The 21,728-nt window shown below is 50.5% G+C and overlaps 1 protein-coding gene across 2 annotated transcripts in view; it reads right to left on the bottom strand.

The window, feature by feature from the left end:
- The window catches only part of TSPAN4 (tetraspanin 4), a 211,928-nt gene that overhangs the window by 39,921 nt on the left and 150,279 nt on the right, over window positions 1-21,728 (bottom strand). For both annotated transcript variants that reach the window (XM_075566847.1, XM_075566845.1), the window contains one exon: window positions 2,517-2,708. In XM_075566847.1, the coding sequence (XP_075422962.1) occupies window positions 2,517-2,708 (192 nt within the window). The remainder of the gene's footprint in view (window positions 1-2,516; window positions 2,709-21,728) is intronic.

Raw genomic sequence — 21,728 nt, 5'->3', positions numbered from 1 at the left:
TTTTTACGCAAGCAGCAATAAGTGAATGTTTTACTTCAAGGGCGGCTGATACCATCCAGGAGAGCCAACGACCGTGTTTAAAATAAAGAGACTTCTTTCTGTCCGCTGCGTGGGAATGTCCCTTTAAGGGCACATTGAGAGAGATCTTAATAAAAACATTTCCGGCTCCGGTCCAGAAAAGCAATCGGGCATTTAAAATATCATTATGGTTTACAGCAAGGTAATAATGAGAGATTCTCTTATCGTTTCAATGCGACGCTGATGAATTATTCTCCATTCCCTTTTTCCAGCTTAATTAAGGGCAAAGTCATACATTCAGAAGTGACTTATTTTTTTTTCTTTTCTTGCAATAACTTGCTGAAGATTTGAGGGGGGGGAGAGGGGGGAAGGAGGGAGGAGAAGGGGGAAGGAGGGAGGAGAAGGGGGAGAGGGGGGAAGGAGGGAGGAGAAGGGGGGGGAGAGGGGGGAAGGAGGGAGGAGAAGGGGGGGAATAAATGTAATCAACAGTTTACAACAGAGACCTTGCTACTGGAATTCATTCAGGTTTGGGGGAATTATTGGGTTAAATTGGGCCTGGAGGTGACACATGGGCCCATTAAATTTGTCCTGCCACCGCACAGTGACACAGACAGAAGAGGCCACGGACCCGGCCGGCCTTAGGCTTTGCGGGGCCCAAGGCGGCATGTTGGCAGAGGTCCCCCCCCCCCCCGTCACCATGATGCCGCGGAGAAGCTAAGAGTGCACACATGCACACACAAACGCACGCACCTCTCTGCCGGTCCGGGGGCCCCGCTCTCCCTCCTCATGTCGGTGCCAGGATTCGACGTCCGCCCGACCGGAGGGGGGAGCTGGAGGAAGGGGGGTCCCGCGCTCCCTCCTCCAGGTCCGCCCTCGGGGTCGGGTGAAAGTTAGATCCCGGCGCCGACAGGAAGAGGGAGAGGTTGGAGAGCGGGACCAGCGAAGGCGCGGGGCCCAGGGCGGACGCCTTGCCCTAAGGCCAGCCTGTAGGGCAGCAAGACTAACACTGCAGAGTGACAAGGAGAGGAAGGACCTGGAGGTGATCCAGTCTGCCGCACCCTACAGTGACATTGTGGGGTCTATTTATCAAAGTCTCCCGCCTGCAACATTGGTGCAAAACAATGGCACCTGAGTGATTAGTGACCGGGAGTCCTATTTAAAAGCAGCAGCCGCAATGCTTTAGCACCCTACTGGTTCTATACACTGTGCTGATCATTTGTGTGGACTTGGACAAGTTGCACCTCGGTTTTATTGCCATTTAAGTGTTTGCTACGACTTTGGAGAGACTTGCCTGTCAGCGCTATATGCGCAGTGTACCACAGGGATTCCGAGCAACGACACATGCGCAACGCGTCATCCGACTGCGACGGCCACAGCGGGCCTGTGATCGTAACAGCGGGACACGCGGCGGCAACGCATGAGGTCTGGAAGTGCCCTGCGAGGCTGCTCCATTGTATCCACCACGGAGACTCCATTGCAGCTGTTGCTGCTATATGCTGGCTTATTTTCATTTTCCCGTGAGTAGGATTTTAATTTTAACCCTCCGGAAGTGATCTCCTATCAGTGTTTTCCTATATTTTAAGGGAATTAAGTGTTATCGCATCATTTAGTTTTTCATTAAATGTTACCAGTTTAATTGTAGCTACTCTGTTTCTATGTTTTTGGTGTTTGTTTTATCAGTCTGCATTCCAGTGTTGCACTAGGATTTGTCTTTTTTATTCCCACATATTATGAGGCACCAAGCAAGCTATTTCCGGATATTACTTGGACTGTGAGGGCTGGACTGTCATTGGGTAATCACTCAGGTGATATATGTTCTATCTAGGCGCCGTTATATTCTGTTTGTTATCATTTCTGCAGAATTACACACCCAAAAAATGGCCGTAAACAAAACACTAATCTAAAAATTGCAAACTGGATTGCATATCTCTAGGGGTCAGCATTAAAACCCCAGCCTGTGATCAGTACGCCTTCCTTGTACGCATCAGGAAATAACCCTGACTAGCCTGGCCCAGCACCACCTCGATATACAGTATACAGAGATAGAAAAAGCAATGTAAGTTGTGTCAAGTTTTTATCTCCGGGTCTTCCCTCGGCTCCGGACTAATTTCCTCTGTAATATTTCATGGTGTAATAGCTTGAAGAGTATTAGCTTTGGTGCTGGGTCTGAGCTCTGTGTCACACACATGCACTGCCATGTTTCCAGGTCCCAAAGGAATTACATTTGGGTGCTTGAGACCAAAACATGATGTTTTAAGGAAACACTTCAGAAAAAGCCATATGGGTACAGATACTATAATGAGTGGCACTGCTTTCCCCTGAATGAGACTATCCTATTGTAGGATTGAGTAGAAATGAGTGAGGCCCTCTCCCCAATGAGTTAGCCTTAAACACCGATAACGATGAGTTTCAAAACCAATGGGTGAGGCAGCCTTCCCATGCATGACATGTTAGTTGCTCCAATATCACCCGACAGACTCATCGTCCCCCTTACTCACGCTCAATAGCAGGTACTTGTTCTCCTTGATGGCCCCGATGCAGCCAAGGAACCCAACGATCATCACGATGGTGCCCGTGGCAATCAGCAGGTTGGCAGCAGATAGCGACGGGAACGAGGAGGAGAGAGTGGCGAAGTTACCCTGTGTGACGGCCAGCCAGATACCAACTCCCAGGATCCCACATCCTCCCAGCTAGGGAAACACAAAATAATGATATAATAATGCTGAGTATCTCTATACATCTACAGCCAGATACCAACTGCCAGGATCCCACATCTTCCCATCTGGGCAGACAAGAGAATTATAAAATGATATTACACCTAAAACCAGATACAGACTCCTAGTATCCCACATCGGGAAGATGACAGTATCATATAATGATACAGTATTGACCGTATATACACTTCCCTGAGTCTCACCCTATGCCCGACTTTTATTTTCCGGATACTAGGAGGCATGTATTTTCTGGGAGGTATTTATTGTGCTGTGCATAGGAGGCACATATTTGGGAAATAAGAGGAGAGGCGGGAGAAGGGGAAACCCAGTGTGGTTAGAAAGGGACAGTCTTACCCTGCATCCGCCTAACCCTTTCGCTGCCAGAGGGGTTTGCAGTGTATTGCCGGCAGCGAAAGGGTTAAGAGTTAGACTTGTCATTTGTCGGTGTTTGGCTGGGTGGGTGAGGTGAGCTATAAGAGCAACAGCGAACTGTGTGACTGTAGCACATCCCACCTTCCTCCTGAATCCCCTCACCATTTCCTAGAGAGAGCAGTGCAGCCGCCTGCATCTAATGCCGGGATCTCTCTCGCCGGTGCATTCTCACAAAGGGAATCAGCATTAAAAGATGTAAGTAACAGCATCAAGTGAAAGAGAAGGGTGGAGGGGGGGTGGAAAGGGAGCCGCGCTCCCCCCCCCTGCTATTATATACTATGGTGTGTGGTGTATTTGCACAGACGTGGTTAACCTAACTTCCTGATTATTTATTATAGGAGCAGATGAGTCAACAGGAGCAGCTATATGAATCAATTATATGGAGAAATAGGAGGTTTAAGAAGGGGTTATATGTAACAAAAGGAGGAGTTATAGGGAGAGGTTATATGTAACAAAAGGAGGAGTTATAGGGATCAGTTTTATGGTGCAATAGGAGGAGTTATAGGGAGCGGTTATATGGGGCAATAGGAGTTATAGGGAGCGGTTATATGGGGCAATAGGAGGAGGTTTAAGGAGTGGTTACATGGAGCAAGTTAATTGGTATATGCTACATGGAGTAACAGGAAGAGTTAGATCTGGTTTAATAGTATATAAAGATGTATCCAATTTAGCATCTCTGCTCAGAATTTTTCTCTCATTTTCCTCAGTCAATAACTCCGCCAGGTCTGAAACAGCGTAAACAATCTGCCCATGATAAAAGAGAATCGATTGACCAGCATCTTAAACCCAACTCCTCAGCTAAACCTGACAATGCATCAAAGCAAACTCGTCTGTGCAATAATACCTAACATCTCTGCAGAGTCCTTGATAGTGAAACATTGAAAGGTCTTTGTATCAGAGCAAATTATTCCTCTGTGTTCCCCACTGCAGAGCACGCAGGTCTGCCAGGAGACCGTCTCTCAGACAGGGACCTTGTGAGCTAATCACTGGGCGCTGGAGATATCCAGAAACCCTGTGCACAGTTATTGTGGGCAAATAAGGTCTCTAATAGCTGCAGGGTTAGGATATGTCTAGGTGCTGTCCGTGGTCCTGAGCCTGAATCAGCAGACTGCAAAGAGTATTCATTACTTCCTCCCCTCTCTGTGTCAACCACCATCACCGTCTTACTCCTCTTTCAATCTCTTTCCCTTCTTCACTTTGTCTGTTTGTCCTACGGTCTTCCCACCCTAGTCTTCTCTCTCTTACATTCCACGTTGTTGATATATATATCACAAATATGTGATATATATTTGAAGAGACATTGATGGACAGAGATTGAACTTGACTGGATTCCAAGAGAGATTAAAAGACCAAGACGACGACCAAAAGTAAGATGGGAGTATGAAATAGATAATGTGTCGGAGCAGCATGGAGAAGAGATCCTGGAAGATCATTGGGGAGGCCTTCATCCAGCAGTGGATCGACATGAGCTGAAGATTATATATATACCTCCTTGACAAAGGTCCCATTCGTGGACCGAAACGTTGGTTTTGTGTTTATTTTTTCAATACACTTGTTTGTTCAATTCTGGAGTGCTGCCTGCTGATTTAGTTTCCAAACGGTATCGTATTGTGTATATATATATATAAAATCAGTGGCTATCACCCATTAGGAACTGCTGAACACTTTACAAATGTATCATGGCTCTGGGGAACCCCTTATGGATTTATTGCGACGCCGTAAGACTCCAGCCAACTTATCCAATGTACCAAGAAATACTATTGTCATATTATGGCTGATTTTTTGTTGTTGCTGTGAACCAGCAGGATTCTACGTGATATAATATACAATCATACCTTTTATATTACAGTATGATGTTTAATAACCTTTTTTAATGAATAAAGTACCTAGAACTAAGTTGCGTCATTTTCAAGTAGGTCTGCGTCTTCCTTTGACTAGATGAAGGATTTATGGAGCAAGAGTTAGAGCTGAGTAATATTTGCATTTTAGCACAGGCCTATGTATTAAAAATGTGCGACTTGCGTTACTTTTCTTGACAGTTTTCTGCGTCACCTTAAGGGTGCGCAAAGTGTGATCGCAACAGGCACCAAAGTCTAAAAGTAGAAATACACTTCATAAATATTGTGTTTCAGCTAGAAAAATATGCTATTTTGTAACGCAGCTGTGTCAGTGCACATGTACCTCTTCATACAAATATCCCCCAAAATATTGGGTTTTGAAGAGTAAAAAAATCTGCTAATAGCAAACTATTCTCAGAGGACCCTTTGTAATCTCCCACAGAAACACAGGGTGAAAATCACTACTCTCTCTCATCTGTGTCTCACACATACCTCTCAATGTTCTACTCTCTCCCGATCTCACTGCCCCCTCACATATTTCTTCTTGATCACATTGCTCTATCTTGACCTTCTCACTCCCTTACCCGTTCATTCCTCTCACTCATCTTCTCTCTCTCATTTCTCTAGGTTCTCCCTCTTATTTATCTCTCACACTCGTTCCTCTATCTTCTCTCTCATTTCTCTCCTCACACTCCTTTCTCTCTCGTCTCTCATCACACTCTTTTCTATCTTCTCTTCCTCCCTCTCTCTCTCTCCTCTCCTTCCAAATCTCAATTCTTTATCCTCTCATATCTCATTCCCCCTCTCTCCCTCCTGTCTCTCTCTCTTTCTCCTCTCACAGTCTAGCTCTATACCCCCCCTGGATTTTTCGCTCGCACAGTGGCTGTCTTCCTTTGCAATGATTAAACCTTCTGCTGCCTGTGGTGGCTGTGATGCTTCAGGGATAATAGTTATTTATATAAGGTACAGTCTCTTTACATGCTGCTGTACAGGGTGAATACACACATAACTCAATAAGAGCACCGATCACCGGGATATGACAAGAAACCTGAGCTTAGTATGTTGCCTTGAAAAGAATCCTTCAGCTCATGATACATATTACATGCTGCATATGTCACATTGCCTCAAGGTCATTTAGATTGCATGCTTTGCAGGGCAGAGGTGTAGTGTGTTATGTACACATGAAAATGATAGTGTGTGTGTGTAGTAAGTGACACTCAGGAAGGACAGACAGACCTCAAAGTATTACAATACAAAAACATGGCATCAAAGTACCCGAAGGCAGATAGCTAACCCCAGCTGATCAGAGGACTGCAGCTCTGAGAGAGAGAGAGAGAGAGAGAGAGAGAGAGAGAGAGAGAGAGAGAGAGAGAGAGAGAGAGAGAGAGAGAGAGAGAGAGAGAAAAGTGAGAATGAAAGGCAAGAGGAAGGTGGAGATGTGAGTGGGAGAAGGACGAGAGAAGGGGGTGTAAGACGAAGACATGGAAAGAGAGAGAGGGTGGCGGTGTGTATCAGAGAAATAATAATAGCATTTTCTTGTATAGCGCTGCTAGTTTTACGTAGCGCTTTACAGAGACATTTTGCAGGCGCAGGTCCCTGCCCCATGGAGCTTACAATCTATGTTTTTGGTGCCGGAGGCACAGGGAAATAAAGTGACTTGCCCAAGGTCACAAGGAGCCGACACCAGGAATTAAACCAGGTTCTCCTGCTTCAAACTCTCAGTGCCAGTCAGTGTCTTTACTCACTCTCCCAAGAAGAAAGAGAGCTGGAAAGAGAAATAAAGAAAAGGAGATAGATAGATATACAGTAGGTGAGAGAGGTGGGGAGGAAGAAATGGGGCGTAGGAGAAAAAGGGAAGGGGCTTGAGAGAGAGGAGGAGAGTTTCAATAAGAAACAGAGGCCCAGACTCACTAAAAGCTGCTAAGGCATGCAAGAGCCTGGCACCCGTTTAGTGAATCTGGGCCAAAGGCAAAAAAAAAAACGGAGAGGGAGAGACAGAGTGAGAAGATAGATACATAGAAAGAAAGGGAGAGACTGAGTGATTGTGTGTGTTAGAGACCGTTAGAGTGAGAAACAAAGGAGGTTTTGTTTTAATAAACTGTGAAAGTGCCGATCGGGGCACACTGATTTTAATAGGAGTTTGTCCTGCACAGCACTATCGTGGTTTAATGAATGTCCCCTGGAGAGATACTAAACACAAAATAGCTACTTGCTCCACACTATACGGGCACAAAGATAGTTATAGGTAGGGGCTGGGTGCACCCAAGGAAATATAGGAGATAACAGAGAAAGGTCCAGGGGATCTCGTAAACCCAGAATTACAGTGCCCTCTCAAAAAGCCCCACACAAAATTTAAGCCCAAAAATTACAAATCCACATAAAAGGGAAAAAAAATCCATGATCAACAAAGGAATGGAGAGGAGGAAAGAGCAAAAAAGGGGGGAACAGACATGAATAGCCCCTTAGGGGGAGGTGAAAGGAAGGCATGAAATCGAGGGGAATATGGCAGAGTTCCCCAAGGAGTAAGTGCAGTGAATAACACGAGAGTGCTGTACTTAGAGAACATACAGTTTGGGTCCTCAGAGTGATATGTGGATAGAAGTGTTAATAATAATAAGGCGGTTTCCCAGAAATATGAGAAGTACCTATAACGTGTCACTGGCGATAGCAGACATACCTAAAAAGTGTGAGTGAGTGTGTACAAATTAAAGATCACACATACGCAACAAATAATTGTAATAGATATCAGTGGTAGCGGTAAACCTGTGAACAAACGTGTGGTGAAAGGTAAGTACCCACCTACTCCATCAGTGTGCCCGCCTCTGAACGTCAAACCGTGCGAGAGTTATAACAACAGCTACCCAGGTGTGAAATGCCAAAGCAGGTGCATAAAGCAGACCAGAGCAAAACAACAATAACTTTAATAACTATAGCCCATCGACCCCTCCCTCCCCTCCCCCCAACCTCATATTGGGTACCCTAGGGCAGGGGTGAGTAAACTTTTTATGCCGAGCCCCCCTTTTCATCCATAAAATTTCACGGGCCCCCCCTGCCTGATGTAATCAAAATCACATGAAAAAACCCTTTATTAAACGGTATACAATATAAATCCAAATACTGTATGTTTAAATACTTACATATTTCAACAGCTCGCGCTTGCAAAATTAGGCTGCGTCCACGCTGCCGCTGAGGGCGGTGACATCACCAACTCTCCAAGCATGAGCACAGGGTGTCCTGCATAATTTTGCAAGTGTGGATCGGGGCTATTTGTGTGTGTGTTTGTGTGTGGCTGTGTGTGTGTGCTGAGCGCACCTCAAAGTCAATTTTGTTTATCTCCCCAAGCGCCAAGCTTGGGAGCGCGTACGTGCACAAAGGCAATCCTTTTGGGGGGCATTCATCCACCTCTTTGCTACCTCCCTTCCCCCTCTCCCCCACCCTTTTTTTTCTTCCTTCACCTCCCTGCTCTTTGACTTGCTATCCCCAGCGTCATCCAAACTCCTACCTACAATATTATTTTTTTTTTTCCGTTTTCAATGTTGTGTTTTCACTTTTTTTTTTACATTATTTCTGTGCATTCATAGTATGATTGATATAGTGGCAGCCTACCCTCTCACTTGCAGAGGATCGCAGCTTAAGCAGGTTGCCAGCGGAGGAGAGCAGGACCACAGCGCTATTGCAGGGCAGACACCAGAAGGAGGGGGGTTTGACTTCACCGTGTGCTCAGGCGTGCTCCTCCCCGTACCTCCGAAGCCCCTGCGCGTGCGCACACACACACCATCACGTGGCCGCCACCTGCACTATCCTGTTCAGCCACCCGCAGACATCTTAGGCCCCCCACGCACACACACACACACAATCCCCCCCCCCACATACAATCCCCACACACACAATCCCCCCCACACACACACACACTCAATACACACACACACACACACACACACTCAATCCCCCCACACACACACAATCCCCACACACACACACACAAATCCCCACACACACACACACTCAAATCCCCACACACACACTCAAATCACACACACACAATTTCACCTGGGGGGCGACATGCTCCGATCCCCCAACCCCCCATATTGCTGAAAACTGGTGTGGGAAGCAGACAGGAAGAGAAGGAGGGGCTGTCTGTGTGCAGAGAGAAGCCCCGCCCCCTCTGCAAGACACAGAAACATAGAAGCAGCAGCACGGAGCTTCTGGCCGCCCGTGCACAGCTCTGCCCGCCCCCAGGTTTCCCTGAAAGCAGCCCGCGCCCCCCCCTACATAATCTCGCGCCCCCCCCAAGGGGGCGCGCCCCCCAGTTTGCGCACCGCTGCCCTAGGGTGTCTCTTGATCTGGCTACGTGTCCGAGTGTGGTGCATACCTGCTGGCAACAGGTGGGCCTGAGTCTCCCGCGGTGACATGGGGGACAACAGGACAGGTCTCTGGGGTGGATGCCTTTGTTCTCTTCTAATGGTGCAGCGCCTCCATCTGTAGTAGGCCACAGGGATACGGTGTGGAATCCCTACTGCAGAATCCCCTCCCAGGGATGAGAGATTCCAGTCTCACACACTGTCTCTTTAAATAGCAGCAGCTCTTTATTAGTCTCTCAGCAGTAGCAGTCAATGCAATATATACACAGCCAGCCAGCTATCCTCCTCCAGAATGTCCCCTGCCTCCACTCTGGGCCTAAGGGCCACCCAGAGTGGGGCTAGCTCTTCTCTCACCCCTATGCAGGGTGAGAGGTACTTGGTCCACCTATATATCTAACAGCTCTGCTCATCAGGCTGCTAGCTCTCAACTCTACAGACTCTAAACCTTGTCTGACAGACTAAATAGGAAGTGACACTGCTCTTTGTAGCTTCCAGCAGGCACCGCCCCTATGTCTCTTGATTGGACACAGGGTCAGGTGACCTACCTTCACTGACTCAGGGCAAATGTCTGAAGCAGGAAAAATCCATGATTACTCCTGGCAGACCAGTCCTTACAATAAAGGGATTACTGCCAGGAGGAGAGTAGAAATATAGCCCATAAACTTACCAGGGCTACATAACCATTACCTAACAAGCTAAACAGTGGCAACATACAGTTACAACACGAAAACAAAATCGAAGGGAGAGGGTGGGTTCCCGGCTAAAGTAATTCCCGCCCCTAAAAGTCAATACGGGCAACATTCATTTTTATAATAATTATACTAGAAAGGAACACAAATCTTAGAGGTTCTAATAATTCGAGGCCGCTCTTCGATGCAGGAAAGATCACCCTTATAATGCATTGTCTAAACGGACCCTGTGTTGTCATAGATAGTGGTCTTTTAGTGTATAAAGGGCGCAACAGATACAGTATAACAGGTAACATGGCTGCACACAGAGATGGCAAGAAGAAATGGCGGCTAATGATGGTAATTACAAAAATTGGAATAATTTTCCCAGATAGTAAAGTGGGGCTCCAAAAATGGAAGCGCGAGTGTGCCCCTTAATATCAGAGAAGGCTTCTCCCTTGAAGAAGAGCTGACGCCCGAAACGTACGTCGGGCACGCCTGACATCCCAAGTGTGTGACGCTGGCTTCCTGGTGGGAGTTGGATGGAAGATTTGGGTAGCATGGTCGCGTCTATAGGCGTGTGTATTTTTCTTCATAGATCATGGACTTGGAAGCATATGGAGATAAGTAACAGCAGTTTCTTTAAAGCAGAGTTACTGAAGCTTATGATAATTATGGTCTGTTAGCCTAGATATGGAGGCAATAGCATAAGTGACAAATAATATCAGGGCATCACTGCTTTTTCTACTAACAGGTTGTGTATAGCATTGGTGTCACGGGAGACCAATACTTTTAACACCATTACATTCCGGGATCAAGTCACTAGGCAGGACAAAGTCGTTGAATAAATGGGTTTATTAAGGTGAGCAATATAATAAGAAAAAGCTGCACACCACAATAAATAGAATCAAAATACTTGCAAAGACCGGTGCTCCTGGTTCAGGGATATCTGCCTAAAAGAATCCAGTATATGGAGAAAATGGCTGATCCAGGGCAACTTTGGAATTTTCAAAAGAAATGTAATCAGCACAAAAAACAGTGTTTTTTGTGCTGATTAAATTTCTTTTGAAAAATCCGAAGTTGCCCTGGATCAGCAATTTTCTCTTTATTCTGGTGAGACCAGCAGACACACAACGAAACACAAAATACAGTAAATACACACTTAACTGGGAGCCGGGGGGCGGGGGGGGGGGGAGCCTCTAGCCTCACTAGGTGCAGGGCGCCTGCTTCCGAAGGCTTACCCTATCCTCTCCACGTCCAGGAACACCACGGTACTCTTTTCAGGAGAGAAACCTGGCTTTACCCACTGACCGCGACATAGATGAAAAATAGAACTTGACCGCGATCTGAGAACTTGTCCTCAGCTAAGCTAGGCTTCTCCGGGACCTCCGTGCTGAGTGCTTTGCTATTCAGAGCAAAGCACTTTTGAAAATCCCGCCAGCATTTCACCGGACCAAGCTCAGGATCGTCTGGTTCTCTGATCGGCCAGTCCCCTTACATAGACCTCACTGTTCTATGTTCAACATGGAGAAGGGGCTGGCGACCAATCAGAGCACGGATCGTAGCTGTAACAGCCAATCAGAGCTGGGGGATATTCTGGCTGTATGCGTCAGAGGAGGAGGTGTGTCGAGGAGACTCAGGATGCCGGCAAGCGGGAAATTTGAACTGGCCAATGGGAATTGTGCCTACCAGAAACAGATTCCCCTTGCCAGCCCTACACCTCCCACTGTGTAGGCTCCTCCGAGTCTGGGAGAACAAAGAGTCTCCCCCACGGGGAGCCTTTGTCTCCAGACCCGGTACTCCGCACTTTCCCGCTGCCCAAACGTTCTGACACCTCTCGACTTCCCTTCTCCTCTTTGATCCGTCATCTCTACTCAGACATCCTGGCTACTTATCAGATTACCAGGACTGTCTGTATAGAGATGGATACACATTTTAAAAGGACATCTTTTTTTCCCCTCTAACCTGGACTCAGGAATACAACTATTAAAATAAGCATGGAGGGGGGAAATACAATATTTTAAAGGGAAGATATTACGGGCACAACATGCATACGCGTACCCGCAGACCAGACGCGGTCTGTGGGTAAAACAGGGGGACAACCAGTATCTTTGCCCACCGACCTCGTACACGTTTTAACCACATTTCCACCCAACTACTCACCCGTAAACACCAGCTCCCAAAATCCCAGGCATTAAAGGTTATAATACACACAGGGTCCCCGGTTTATGGTGCTGCTAAGCCACCGGGGACCCACGGTTTTCAGGGGTGACCAGTCGGGCTTCACCTTTATTATGAAGACTGGTTACCCGTATCGTCACAATTGGGTTAAACAGGCTTTTACTTTGTCAGGCAGGAACTCACTTGTGGAGTTGGAAAAAAAGAAGCGGAAACTTTAAATAGTCAACAAATAATATATAATTGTGCTCCTTTGTGCTGCTCAACAAAAACAGTTTCTAGAAACTGTGTCCATGACATAAAAGTGAAAAACATCAAGCGCAACAGAGTGAATACGATGAACAAAATATCAAAAGCAAGCGCAATAGTGGTAAGTGAATAAAGCACTCGCATACGTATTTGTAGATGGATGCCTTTGCAAACGCCTCCTCTCTTGAAAAAAAATGTGTAGAGTGGACATAGAATAATACCGTTTTATTGAACATACAAGCAAACGCTGGGAGAGAAAAGATACACTCACATTGTCCCAGTCCTTTGAAGCATTGAAAGAGGAGGAGAATGTGAGTGTATCTTTTCTCTCCCAGCGTTTGTTTGTATGTTCAATTAAACGGTATTATTCTATGTCCTCTCTACTCATTTTTTTCAAGAGAGGAGGCGTTTGCAAAGACATCCATCTACAAATACGTATGCGAGTGCTTTATTCACTTACCACTATTGCGCTTGCTTTTGATAATTCATCGTTCATCGTATTCACTCTATTGCGCCTGATTTTTTTCACTTTTAGGAACTCACTTACAGATGCAGCAATGAGTATCCGAACACTTGCCTGGAAAAATCTGGGGCAATCTCCCAGTAATGCTGCAACATTTCTGTGACATTTCATGCTAACAGACTAATGGCCCATCGGATTAACACAGCGGGGGTCCCTGGCAGTCCCATTCAAATTGAATGAGACTGCAGCCCCCCCCCTGTGTTAATCCGATGGGCCATTAGTCTGTTAGCATGAAATGTCACAGAAATGTTGCAGCATTACTGGGCGATTGCCCCAGATTTTCCCAGGCACGTGTTCGGATACTCGTTGCTGCATCTGTATCACAGAGCTCGATTTATACATCTGGGGCTCTGAGATTCACATATACGTTTTGGGTACAACTACAGGATATTAGTATCTGTCCCATTTAATTTTCCCAGTGATGGCTAATCACTGTTTATAATGATGCTATGAAGTTATTGCTATAATAGAGAATTGCATACTGAGCCTTCCTTGATACAGTATTAAGTGGCACATTCGTGCTTCAATTTCAGGAGCGTCACTTTACCATCTGGGAAAATTATACCTATTTTTGTAATTACCATTATTAGCCATTCCTTCCTGCCATCTCTGTGTGCAGCCATGTTACCTGTTATACTGTAGCGCCCTTTATACACTAAAAGATCACTATCTATGACAGGCCTGCACAACATGAGGCCCGCGGGCAGCTCTGTGCGGCCCGCGATGACTCCAGCCGGGCGCCAGTTAATTAATTAAATAATTTTTAAAAAAAGTTAAAAAAAATGGCGGCGATTCCCTGCGCGCATGCGCAGGACCACCTCTCCGGGTTTCACCCGGAGACTTCGGGTTTGGCATCCCCTTCTCCCGGCTTGGCCCTGAAATCTCCGGGTTGGCAGTGAGCAGTGACGCGCTCACGTGAATGAGAGGAGCCGGGCGGCAGTGAGCAGTGGCTCGCTCACGTGAATGAGAGGAGCCGGGCGGCAGTGAGCAGTGACGCGCTCACGTGAATGAGAGGAGCCGGGCGGCAGTGAGCAGTGGCGCGCTCGCGTGAATGAGCGGATCCGGGCGGCAGTGAGCAGTGACGCGCTCACTCGAATGAGAGGAGCCGGGCGGCAGTGAGCAGTGGCGCGCTCACGTGAATGAGAGGAGCCGGGCGGCAGTGAGCAGTGGCGCGCTCACGTGAATGAGAGGAGCCGGGCGGCAGTGAGCAGTGGCGCGCTCACGTGAATGAGAGGAGCCGGGCGGCAGTGAGCAGTGGCTCGCTCACGTGAATGAGAGGAGCCGGGCGGCAGTGAGCAGTGGCTCGCTCACGTGAATGAGAGGAGCCGGGCGGCAGTGAGCAGTGGCGCGCTCACGTGAATGAGAGGAGCCGGGCGGCAGTGAGCAGTGACGCGCTCACGTGAATGACAGGAGCCGGGCGGCAGTGAGCAGTGGCTCGCTCACGTGAATGAGAGGAGCCGGGCGGCAGTGAGCAGTGGCTCGCTCACGTGAATGAGAGGAGCCGGGCGGCAGTGAGCAGTGGCTCGCTCACGTGAATGACAGGAGCCGGGCGGCAGTGAGCAGTGACGCGCTCACGTGAATGAGAGGAGCCGGGCGGCAGTGAGCAGTGGCGCTCTCACGTGAATGAGAGGAGCCGGGCGGCAGTGAGCAGTGACGCGCTCACGTGAATGAGAGGAGCCGGGCGGCAGTGAGCAGTGACGCGCTCACGTGAATGAGAGGAGCCGGGCGGCAGTGAGCAGTGACGCGCTCACGTGAATGACAGGAGCCGGGCGGCAGTGAGCAGTGACGCGCTCACGTGAATGAGAGGAGCTGGGCGGCAGTGAGCAGTGACGCGCTCACGTGAATGAGAGGAGCCGGGCGGCAGTGAGCAGTGGCGCGCTCACGTGAATGACAGGAGCCGGGCGGCAGTGAGCAGTGACGCGCTCACGTGAATGAGAGGAGCCGGGCGGCAGTGAGCAGTGGCTCGCTCACGTGAATGAGAGGAGCCGGGCGGCAGTGAGCAGTGACACGCTCACGTGAATGAGAGGAGCCGGGCGGCAGTGAGCAGTGACGCGCTCACGTGAATGAGAGGAGCCGGGCGGCAGTGAGCAGTGGCACGCTCACGTGAATGACAGGAGCCGGGCGGCAGTGAGCAGTGACGCGCTCACGTGAATGAGAGGAGCCGGGCGGCAGTGAGCAGTGGCGCGCTCGCGTGAATGAGAGGAGCCGGGCGGCAGTGAGCAGTGACGCGCTCACGTGAATGAGAGGAGCCGGGCGGCAGTGAGCAGTGACGCGCTCACGTGAATGAGAGGAGCCGGGCGGCAGTGAGCAGTGACGCGCTCACGTGAATGACAGGAGCCGGGCGGCAGTGAGCAGTGACGCGCTCACGTGAATGAGAGGAGCCGGGCGGCAGTGAGCAGTGACGCGCTCACGTGAATGAGAGGAGCCGGGCGGCAGTGAGCAGTGGCGCGCTCACGTGAATGAGAGGAGCCGGGCGGCAGTGAGCAGTGACGCGCTCACGTGAATGAGAGGAGCCGGGCGGCAGTGAGCAGTGGCGCGCTCACGTGAATGAGAGGAGCCGGGCGGCAGTGAGCAGTGGCGCGCTCACGTGAATGACAGGAGCCGGGCGGCAGTGAGCAGTGACGCGCTCACGTGAATGAGAGGAGCCGGGCGGCAGTGAGCAGTGACGCGCTCACGTGAATGAGAGGAGCCGGGCGGCAGTGAGCAGTGGCGCGCTCACGTGAATGAGAGGAGCCGGGCAGCAGTGAGCAGTGGCGCGCTCACGTGAATGAGAGGAGCCGGGCGGCAGTGAGCAGTGGCGCTCTCACGTGAATGAGAGGAGCCGGGCGGCAGTGAGCAGTGACGCGCTCACGTGAATGAGAGGAGCCGGGCGGCAGTGAGCAGTGGCGCGCTCACGTGAATGAGAGGAGCCGGGCGGCAGTGAGCAGTGGCGCTCTCACGTGAATGAGAGGAGCCGGGCGGCAGTGAGCAGTGACGCGCTCACGTGAATGAGAGGAGCCGGGCGGCAGTGAGCAGTGGCGCTCTCACGTGAATGAGAGGAGCCGGGCGGCAGTGAGCAGTGACGCGCTCACGTGAATGAGAGGAGCCGGGCGGCAGTGAGCAGTGGCGCTCTCACGTGAATGAGAGGAGCCGGGCGGCAGTGAGCAGTGGCGCGCTCACGTGAATGAGAGGAGCCGGGCGGCAGTGAGCAGTGGCGCGCTCACGTGAATGAGAGGAGCCGGGCGGCAGTGAGCAGTGACGCGCTCACGTGAATGAGCGGATCCGGGCGGCAGTGAGCAGTGGCTCGCTCACGTGAATGAGAGGAGCCGGGCGGCAGTGAGCAGTGGCGCTCTCACGTGAATGAGAGGAGCCGGGCGGCAGTGAGCAGTGACGCGCTCACGTGAATGAGAGGAGCCGGGCGGCAGTGAGCAGTGGCTCGCTCACGTGAATGAGAGGAGCCGGGCGGCAGTGAGCAGTGGCTCGCTCACGTGAATGAGAGGAGCCGGGCGGCAGTGAGCAGTGACGCGCTCACGTGAATGAGAGGAGCCGGGCGGCAGTGAGCAGTGGCTCGCTCACGTGAATGAGAGGAGCCGGGCGGCAGTGAGCAGTGGCGCGCTCACGTGAATGAGAGGAGCCGGGCGGCAGTGAGCAGTGGCGCGCTCACGTGAATGAGAGGAGCCGGGCGGCAGTGAGCAGTGGCTCGCTCACGTGAATGAGAGGAGCCGGGCGGCAGTGAGCAGTGACGCGCTCACGTGAATGAGAGGAGCCGGGCGGCAGTGAGCAGTGGCTCGCTCACGTGAATGAGAGGAGCCGGGCGGCAGTGAGCAGTGACGCTCTCACGTGAATGAGCGGATCCGGGCGGCAGTGAGCAGTGGCTCGCTCACGTGAATGAGAGGAGCCGGGCGGCAGTGAGCAGTGACGCGCTCACGTGAATGAGAGGAGCCGGGCGGCAGTGAGCAGTGGCGCGCTCACGTGAATGAGAGGAGCCGGGCGGCAGTGAGCAGTGGCGCGCTCACGTGAATGAGAGGAGCCGGGCGGCAGAGGATTGGATGACTGTGGTGGAGCGTGCTGTGCGCACAAGCGCTCTCAAGTGCTCCCAACTCGCAAGTCAAGTCCAAGTCTCTACTGCAGCCAGGTACATGTCACTGCCTCACCATTGTGCTGTCCTGTCCTCCATTGCGGTGCCACGCTGCTCACCGAGTCTCACTCTGTCCGTCCTTCTGTGTGTGTGTGTGTGTGTGTGTGTGTGTGTGTGTGTGTGTGTGTGTGTGTGTGTATATGTATGTATATATATATATATATATATATATATATATATATTATACATGTGTGTGTGTGTGTGCATGTATATGTATATGTATATATATATATATATATATATATATATATATATATATGTGTATATATATATATATATATATATATATATATATATATATATATATATATATATATATATATATATATATATATATATATATATATATATACTAACTGAGAGACCCGGCGTTGCCCGGGATGTAATTTTGGGGGGGGGGGGCGTACGACAGGGTTAGGCTTCCCCCCCCCTTGACAGCTAGGTGGGTGACTGAGTTGACTGAGTGTGTGGGTGACTGTGTGGGTGGGTGGGTGACACTTGACTGAGTGGGTGGGTGGGTTGGTGACTGAGTGGGTGACTTTGGGTCGGTTTGACTTTGGGTCGGTGGGTGGGTGACTTTGGGTCGGTGGGTGGGTGACTTTGGGTCAGTGTGTGGGTGACTTTGGGTCGATGGGTGGGTGACTTTGGGTCGGTGGGTGGGTGGGTGACTTTGGGTCGGTGGGTGGGTGGGTGACTTTGGGTCGGTTTGACTTTGGGTCGGTGGGCGGGTGACTTTGGGTCGGTGGGTGACTTTGGGTCGGTGGTTGGGTGGGTGAGTTGGGTCGGTGGGTGGGTGAGTTGGGTCGGGGGGTGGATGACTTTGGGTCGGTGGGTGGGTGACTTTGGGTCGGTGGGTGGGTGACTTTGGGTCGGTGGGTGGGTGACTCTGGGTTTTGACTTTGGGTGGGTGGGTGACTTTGGGTGGGTGGGTGACTTTGGGTCGGTGGGTGGGTCGGTGACTGGGTGACTTTTTCAGGGTCGGTGACTTTTTCAGGGTCGGTGACTGGGTGGGTCAGTGACTGGGGTCGGTGACTGGGTGGGTCAGTGACTGGGGTCGGTGACTGGGTGGGTCAGTGACTGGGGTCGGTGACTGGGTGGGTCAGTGAGTGGGTGGGTGGGGTCGGTGAGTGGGGTCAGTGACTTTCAGTGACTGGGTGGGTGGGTGGGGTCGGTGAGTGGGTGGGTGGGGTCAGTGACTGGGTGGGTGGTTTTGGGTGAGACTGGGTAGGTGAGTGTGAGACTGAATGGGTGGGTGAGTGTGAGACTGAATGGGTGGGTGAGTGTGAGACTGAATGGGTGGGTGAGTGTGAGACTGAATGGGTGGGTGAGTGGGAGACTGAATGGGTGGGTGAGTGGGAGACTGAATGGGTGGGTGAGTGGGAGACTGAATGGGTGGGTGAGTGGGAGACTGACTGGGTGGGAGACTGACTGGGTGGGAGACTGACTGGGTGGGAGACTGACTGGGTGGGAGACTGACTGGGTGGGAGACTGACTGGGTGGGAGACTGACTGGGTGGGAGACTGACTGGGTGGGAGCGTGACTGGGTGGGTGGGTGACTGAGTGAGTGGGTGGGTGACTAAGTGAGTTTTTGGGTGACTAAGTGAGTGGGTGGGTGGGTTACTGAGTGGGTGGGTGACTGAGTGGGTGGGTGACTGGGTGGGTGGGTGACTGGGTGAAAGTGACTGGGTGGGTGTGTGGGTGACTGGGTGGGTGACTGGGTGACAGTGCGTGGGTGGGAGACGGTGGGTGACTTACCTTGACCCCGTGGCATCTGGCTGGGGCAGGAGGTGAGTTCGGGAAGCTGGGGGGGGGGGCAAGAGTGGCAGGAGACCCGCGCCGCGCTTCCCCTCCGTCCGGGAGCCGGCGCACGTGATGGGGAGTCTCGCGCCGCGCTTCCCCTCTCCGGTAGCTGAGCACGTGAGGGGGAGTCCCGCACCGCGCTTCCCCTCTCCGGTAGCGGCGCACGTGAGGGGGAGTCCCGCGCCGTGCTTCCCCTCTCCGGTAGCGGCGCACGTGAGGGGGAGTCCCGCGCCGCGCTTCCCCTCCGTCCGGGAGCCGGCGCACGTGAGGGGGAGTCCCGCGCCGTGCTTCCCCTCTACGGTAGCGGCGCACGTGAGGGGGAGAGCAGGAGGCCCGGGCCGCACCGCGAGGGGGGAGGAGCCTGGAGTTTGCTGCTGAGCAGGAGGGCCGCGGCGCACGGTGAGGGTGATGGTGCGGCTGGGGATGTTGCGGAGCGTGGGGATTTGGGTGAGGTGGGGGGAGAGAGTGAGGGGCACCGGGAGAGGAGGAGGGGGGGGTGTGTGTGGAAGGTGAGCTGCGGTCCAACTGACGGGGGAGAGTGAGGGTGTGTGTGTGTGTGTGAGGGGGGGGTGTGTGTGTGTGTGTGAGGGGTGTGTGAGGGGTGTGTGTGTGTGTGTGTGTGTGTGTGTGTGTGTGTGTGTGTGTGTGTGTTTTTTTGCCCGTCACTCTGCCTCAGGCCAATGAGAGGTGCGGGGGCGGGCAGGCCAAGGGACCAATGAGATTGCCGCTAGGGACGCAGACATACAGTGCTTTCAGAAATATATAGTAGATATATATATATATATATATTATACATATGTGTGTGTGTGTGTGTGTGTATATATGTATATGTGTCCCCTAGGAATTATACATTCTTTTGATTTGAGGTGCAAGGGGGGGGGGGGAGTGATTTGAAGTGCAAGGGGGGTGATTTGAGGTACAAGGGGGGGCGATTTGAGGTGCATGTGGGGGAGTGATGTGAGGTGCATGGGGGAGAATGATGTGAGGTGCAGGGGGGAGAGGGATGTGAGGTGCAGGGGGGGTGGGATGTGTGTAGTGTCCAGGGGGTTATTGTGTGTTTGATGTGGAGGGGGAGAATTAGTGTGTGGGTGAGGGGGAGAGATGGGGGTATGAGAGATAGATGGGGGAGTATCGCAAAGGTTGATAGTGAGGGGTTCTGGTGGAGATATGAGGATGATGATGAGGGGTGCTGGGGGAGATATATGAAGATGATGATGATGAGAGGTGCTGGAGGAGAGATGATGATGATGATGATGATGAGAGGTGCTGGAGGAGAGATGATGATGATGATGATGATGATGATTTTACCCGTGCGGCCCAAATTTATTTTCCTTGGAGCAGTTCGGCCTTCTCACTTTACGAGATGTGCAGGCCTGATCTATGACAACACAGGGTCCGTTTAGACAATGCATTATAAGGGTGATCTTTCCTGCATCGAAGAGCGGCCTCGAATTATTAGAACCTCTAAGATTTGTGTTCCTTTCTAGTATAATTATTATAAAAATGAATGTTGCCCGTATTGACTTTTAGGGGCGGGACTTACTTTAGCCGGGAACCCACCCTCTCCTTCGGTTTTGTTTGAGTGTTGTAACTGTATGTTGCCACTGTTCAGCTTGTTAGGTAATTGATATTAAAGTTATTGTTGTTTTACTCTGGCCTGCTTTATGCACCTGCTTTGGCATTTCACACCTGGGTAGCTGTTGTTATAACTCTCGCACGGTTTGACGTTCAGAGGCGGGCACACTGATGGAGTAGGTGGGTACTTACCTTCACCACACGTTTGTTCACAGGTTTACCGCTATCACTGATATCTATTACAATTATTTGTTGCGTATGTGTGATCTTTAATTTGGACACACTCGCTCACACTTTTTAGGTATGTCTGCTATCACCAGTGACACGTTATAGGTACTTCTCATATTTCTGGGAAACCGCCTTATTATTATTAACACTTCTATCCACATATCACTCTGAGGACCCAAACTGTATGTTCTTTAAGTACAGCACTCTCGTGTTATTCACTGCACTTACTCCTTGGGGAACTCTGCCATATTCCCACCGATTTCATGCCTTCCTTTCACCTCCCCCTGAGGGGGTATTCATGTCTGTTGCCCCCTTTTTTGCCCTTCCCTCCTCTCCATTCCTTCGTTGATCATGAATCTTTTTCCATTTGATGTGGATTTGTAATTGTTTGGCTTACATATTGTGGGGGCTTTTTGAGAGGGCACTGTAATAGGGTTTTTTTGAGATCCTGTGCACCTTGCTCTGTTCTTATCCCCCAGAGAGAGGTAGATAGACGGAGACCCCTATTCTATATGCTGTTAAGTTGTTTCCCAGTTCTAGGGAAGAGGTCAGGTCCTCTGAAACGTATCGAGATACAATCTTCTCCAGCACATTGAAGAGAAAGCCAAAGAGTGATTGAGAGAATTTTGTCAAAAATAAATAAAAGGAAAACAAACAAACACATTAACAATCTAATTGTCTTCCCTAAACTAAACTAACCAAGTTAAAAACAAAGATTAAGACGTATTTGTTTTCTGGAAATCAATTACAAATACATACATAGAGACAATACATCATCCAGATGTGATGCCTTAAACATGTCATTCGTACACTTTGCTCCTAGGAGGGACTGGCCCCTTAAACATGTCATTCGTACACTTTGCTCCTAGGAGGGACTGACCCCTTAACCATGTCACTGCCATTAGTACACTTTGCTCCTAGGAGGGACTGACCCCTTAAACATGTCACTGCATTAGTACATTTTGCCCCTAGGAGAGACTGACCCCCTTAACCATGTCACTGCCATTAGTACACTTTGCTACTAGCA

The sequence above is a fragment of the Ascaphus truei genome, chromosome 12 (assembly GCF_040206685.1).
Source record: "Ascaphus truei isolate aAscTru1 chromosome 12, aAscTru1.hap1, whole genome shotgun sequence".
Lineage (NCBI taxonomy): Eukaryota > Metazoa > Chordata > Amphibia > Anura > Ascaphidae > Ascaphus > Ascaphus truei.
Note: the sequence above shows the minus strand (reverse complement) of the source record. Positions and strands in the feature narration are given on the sequence as shown.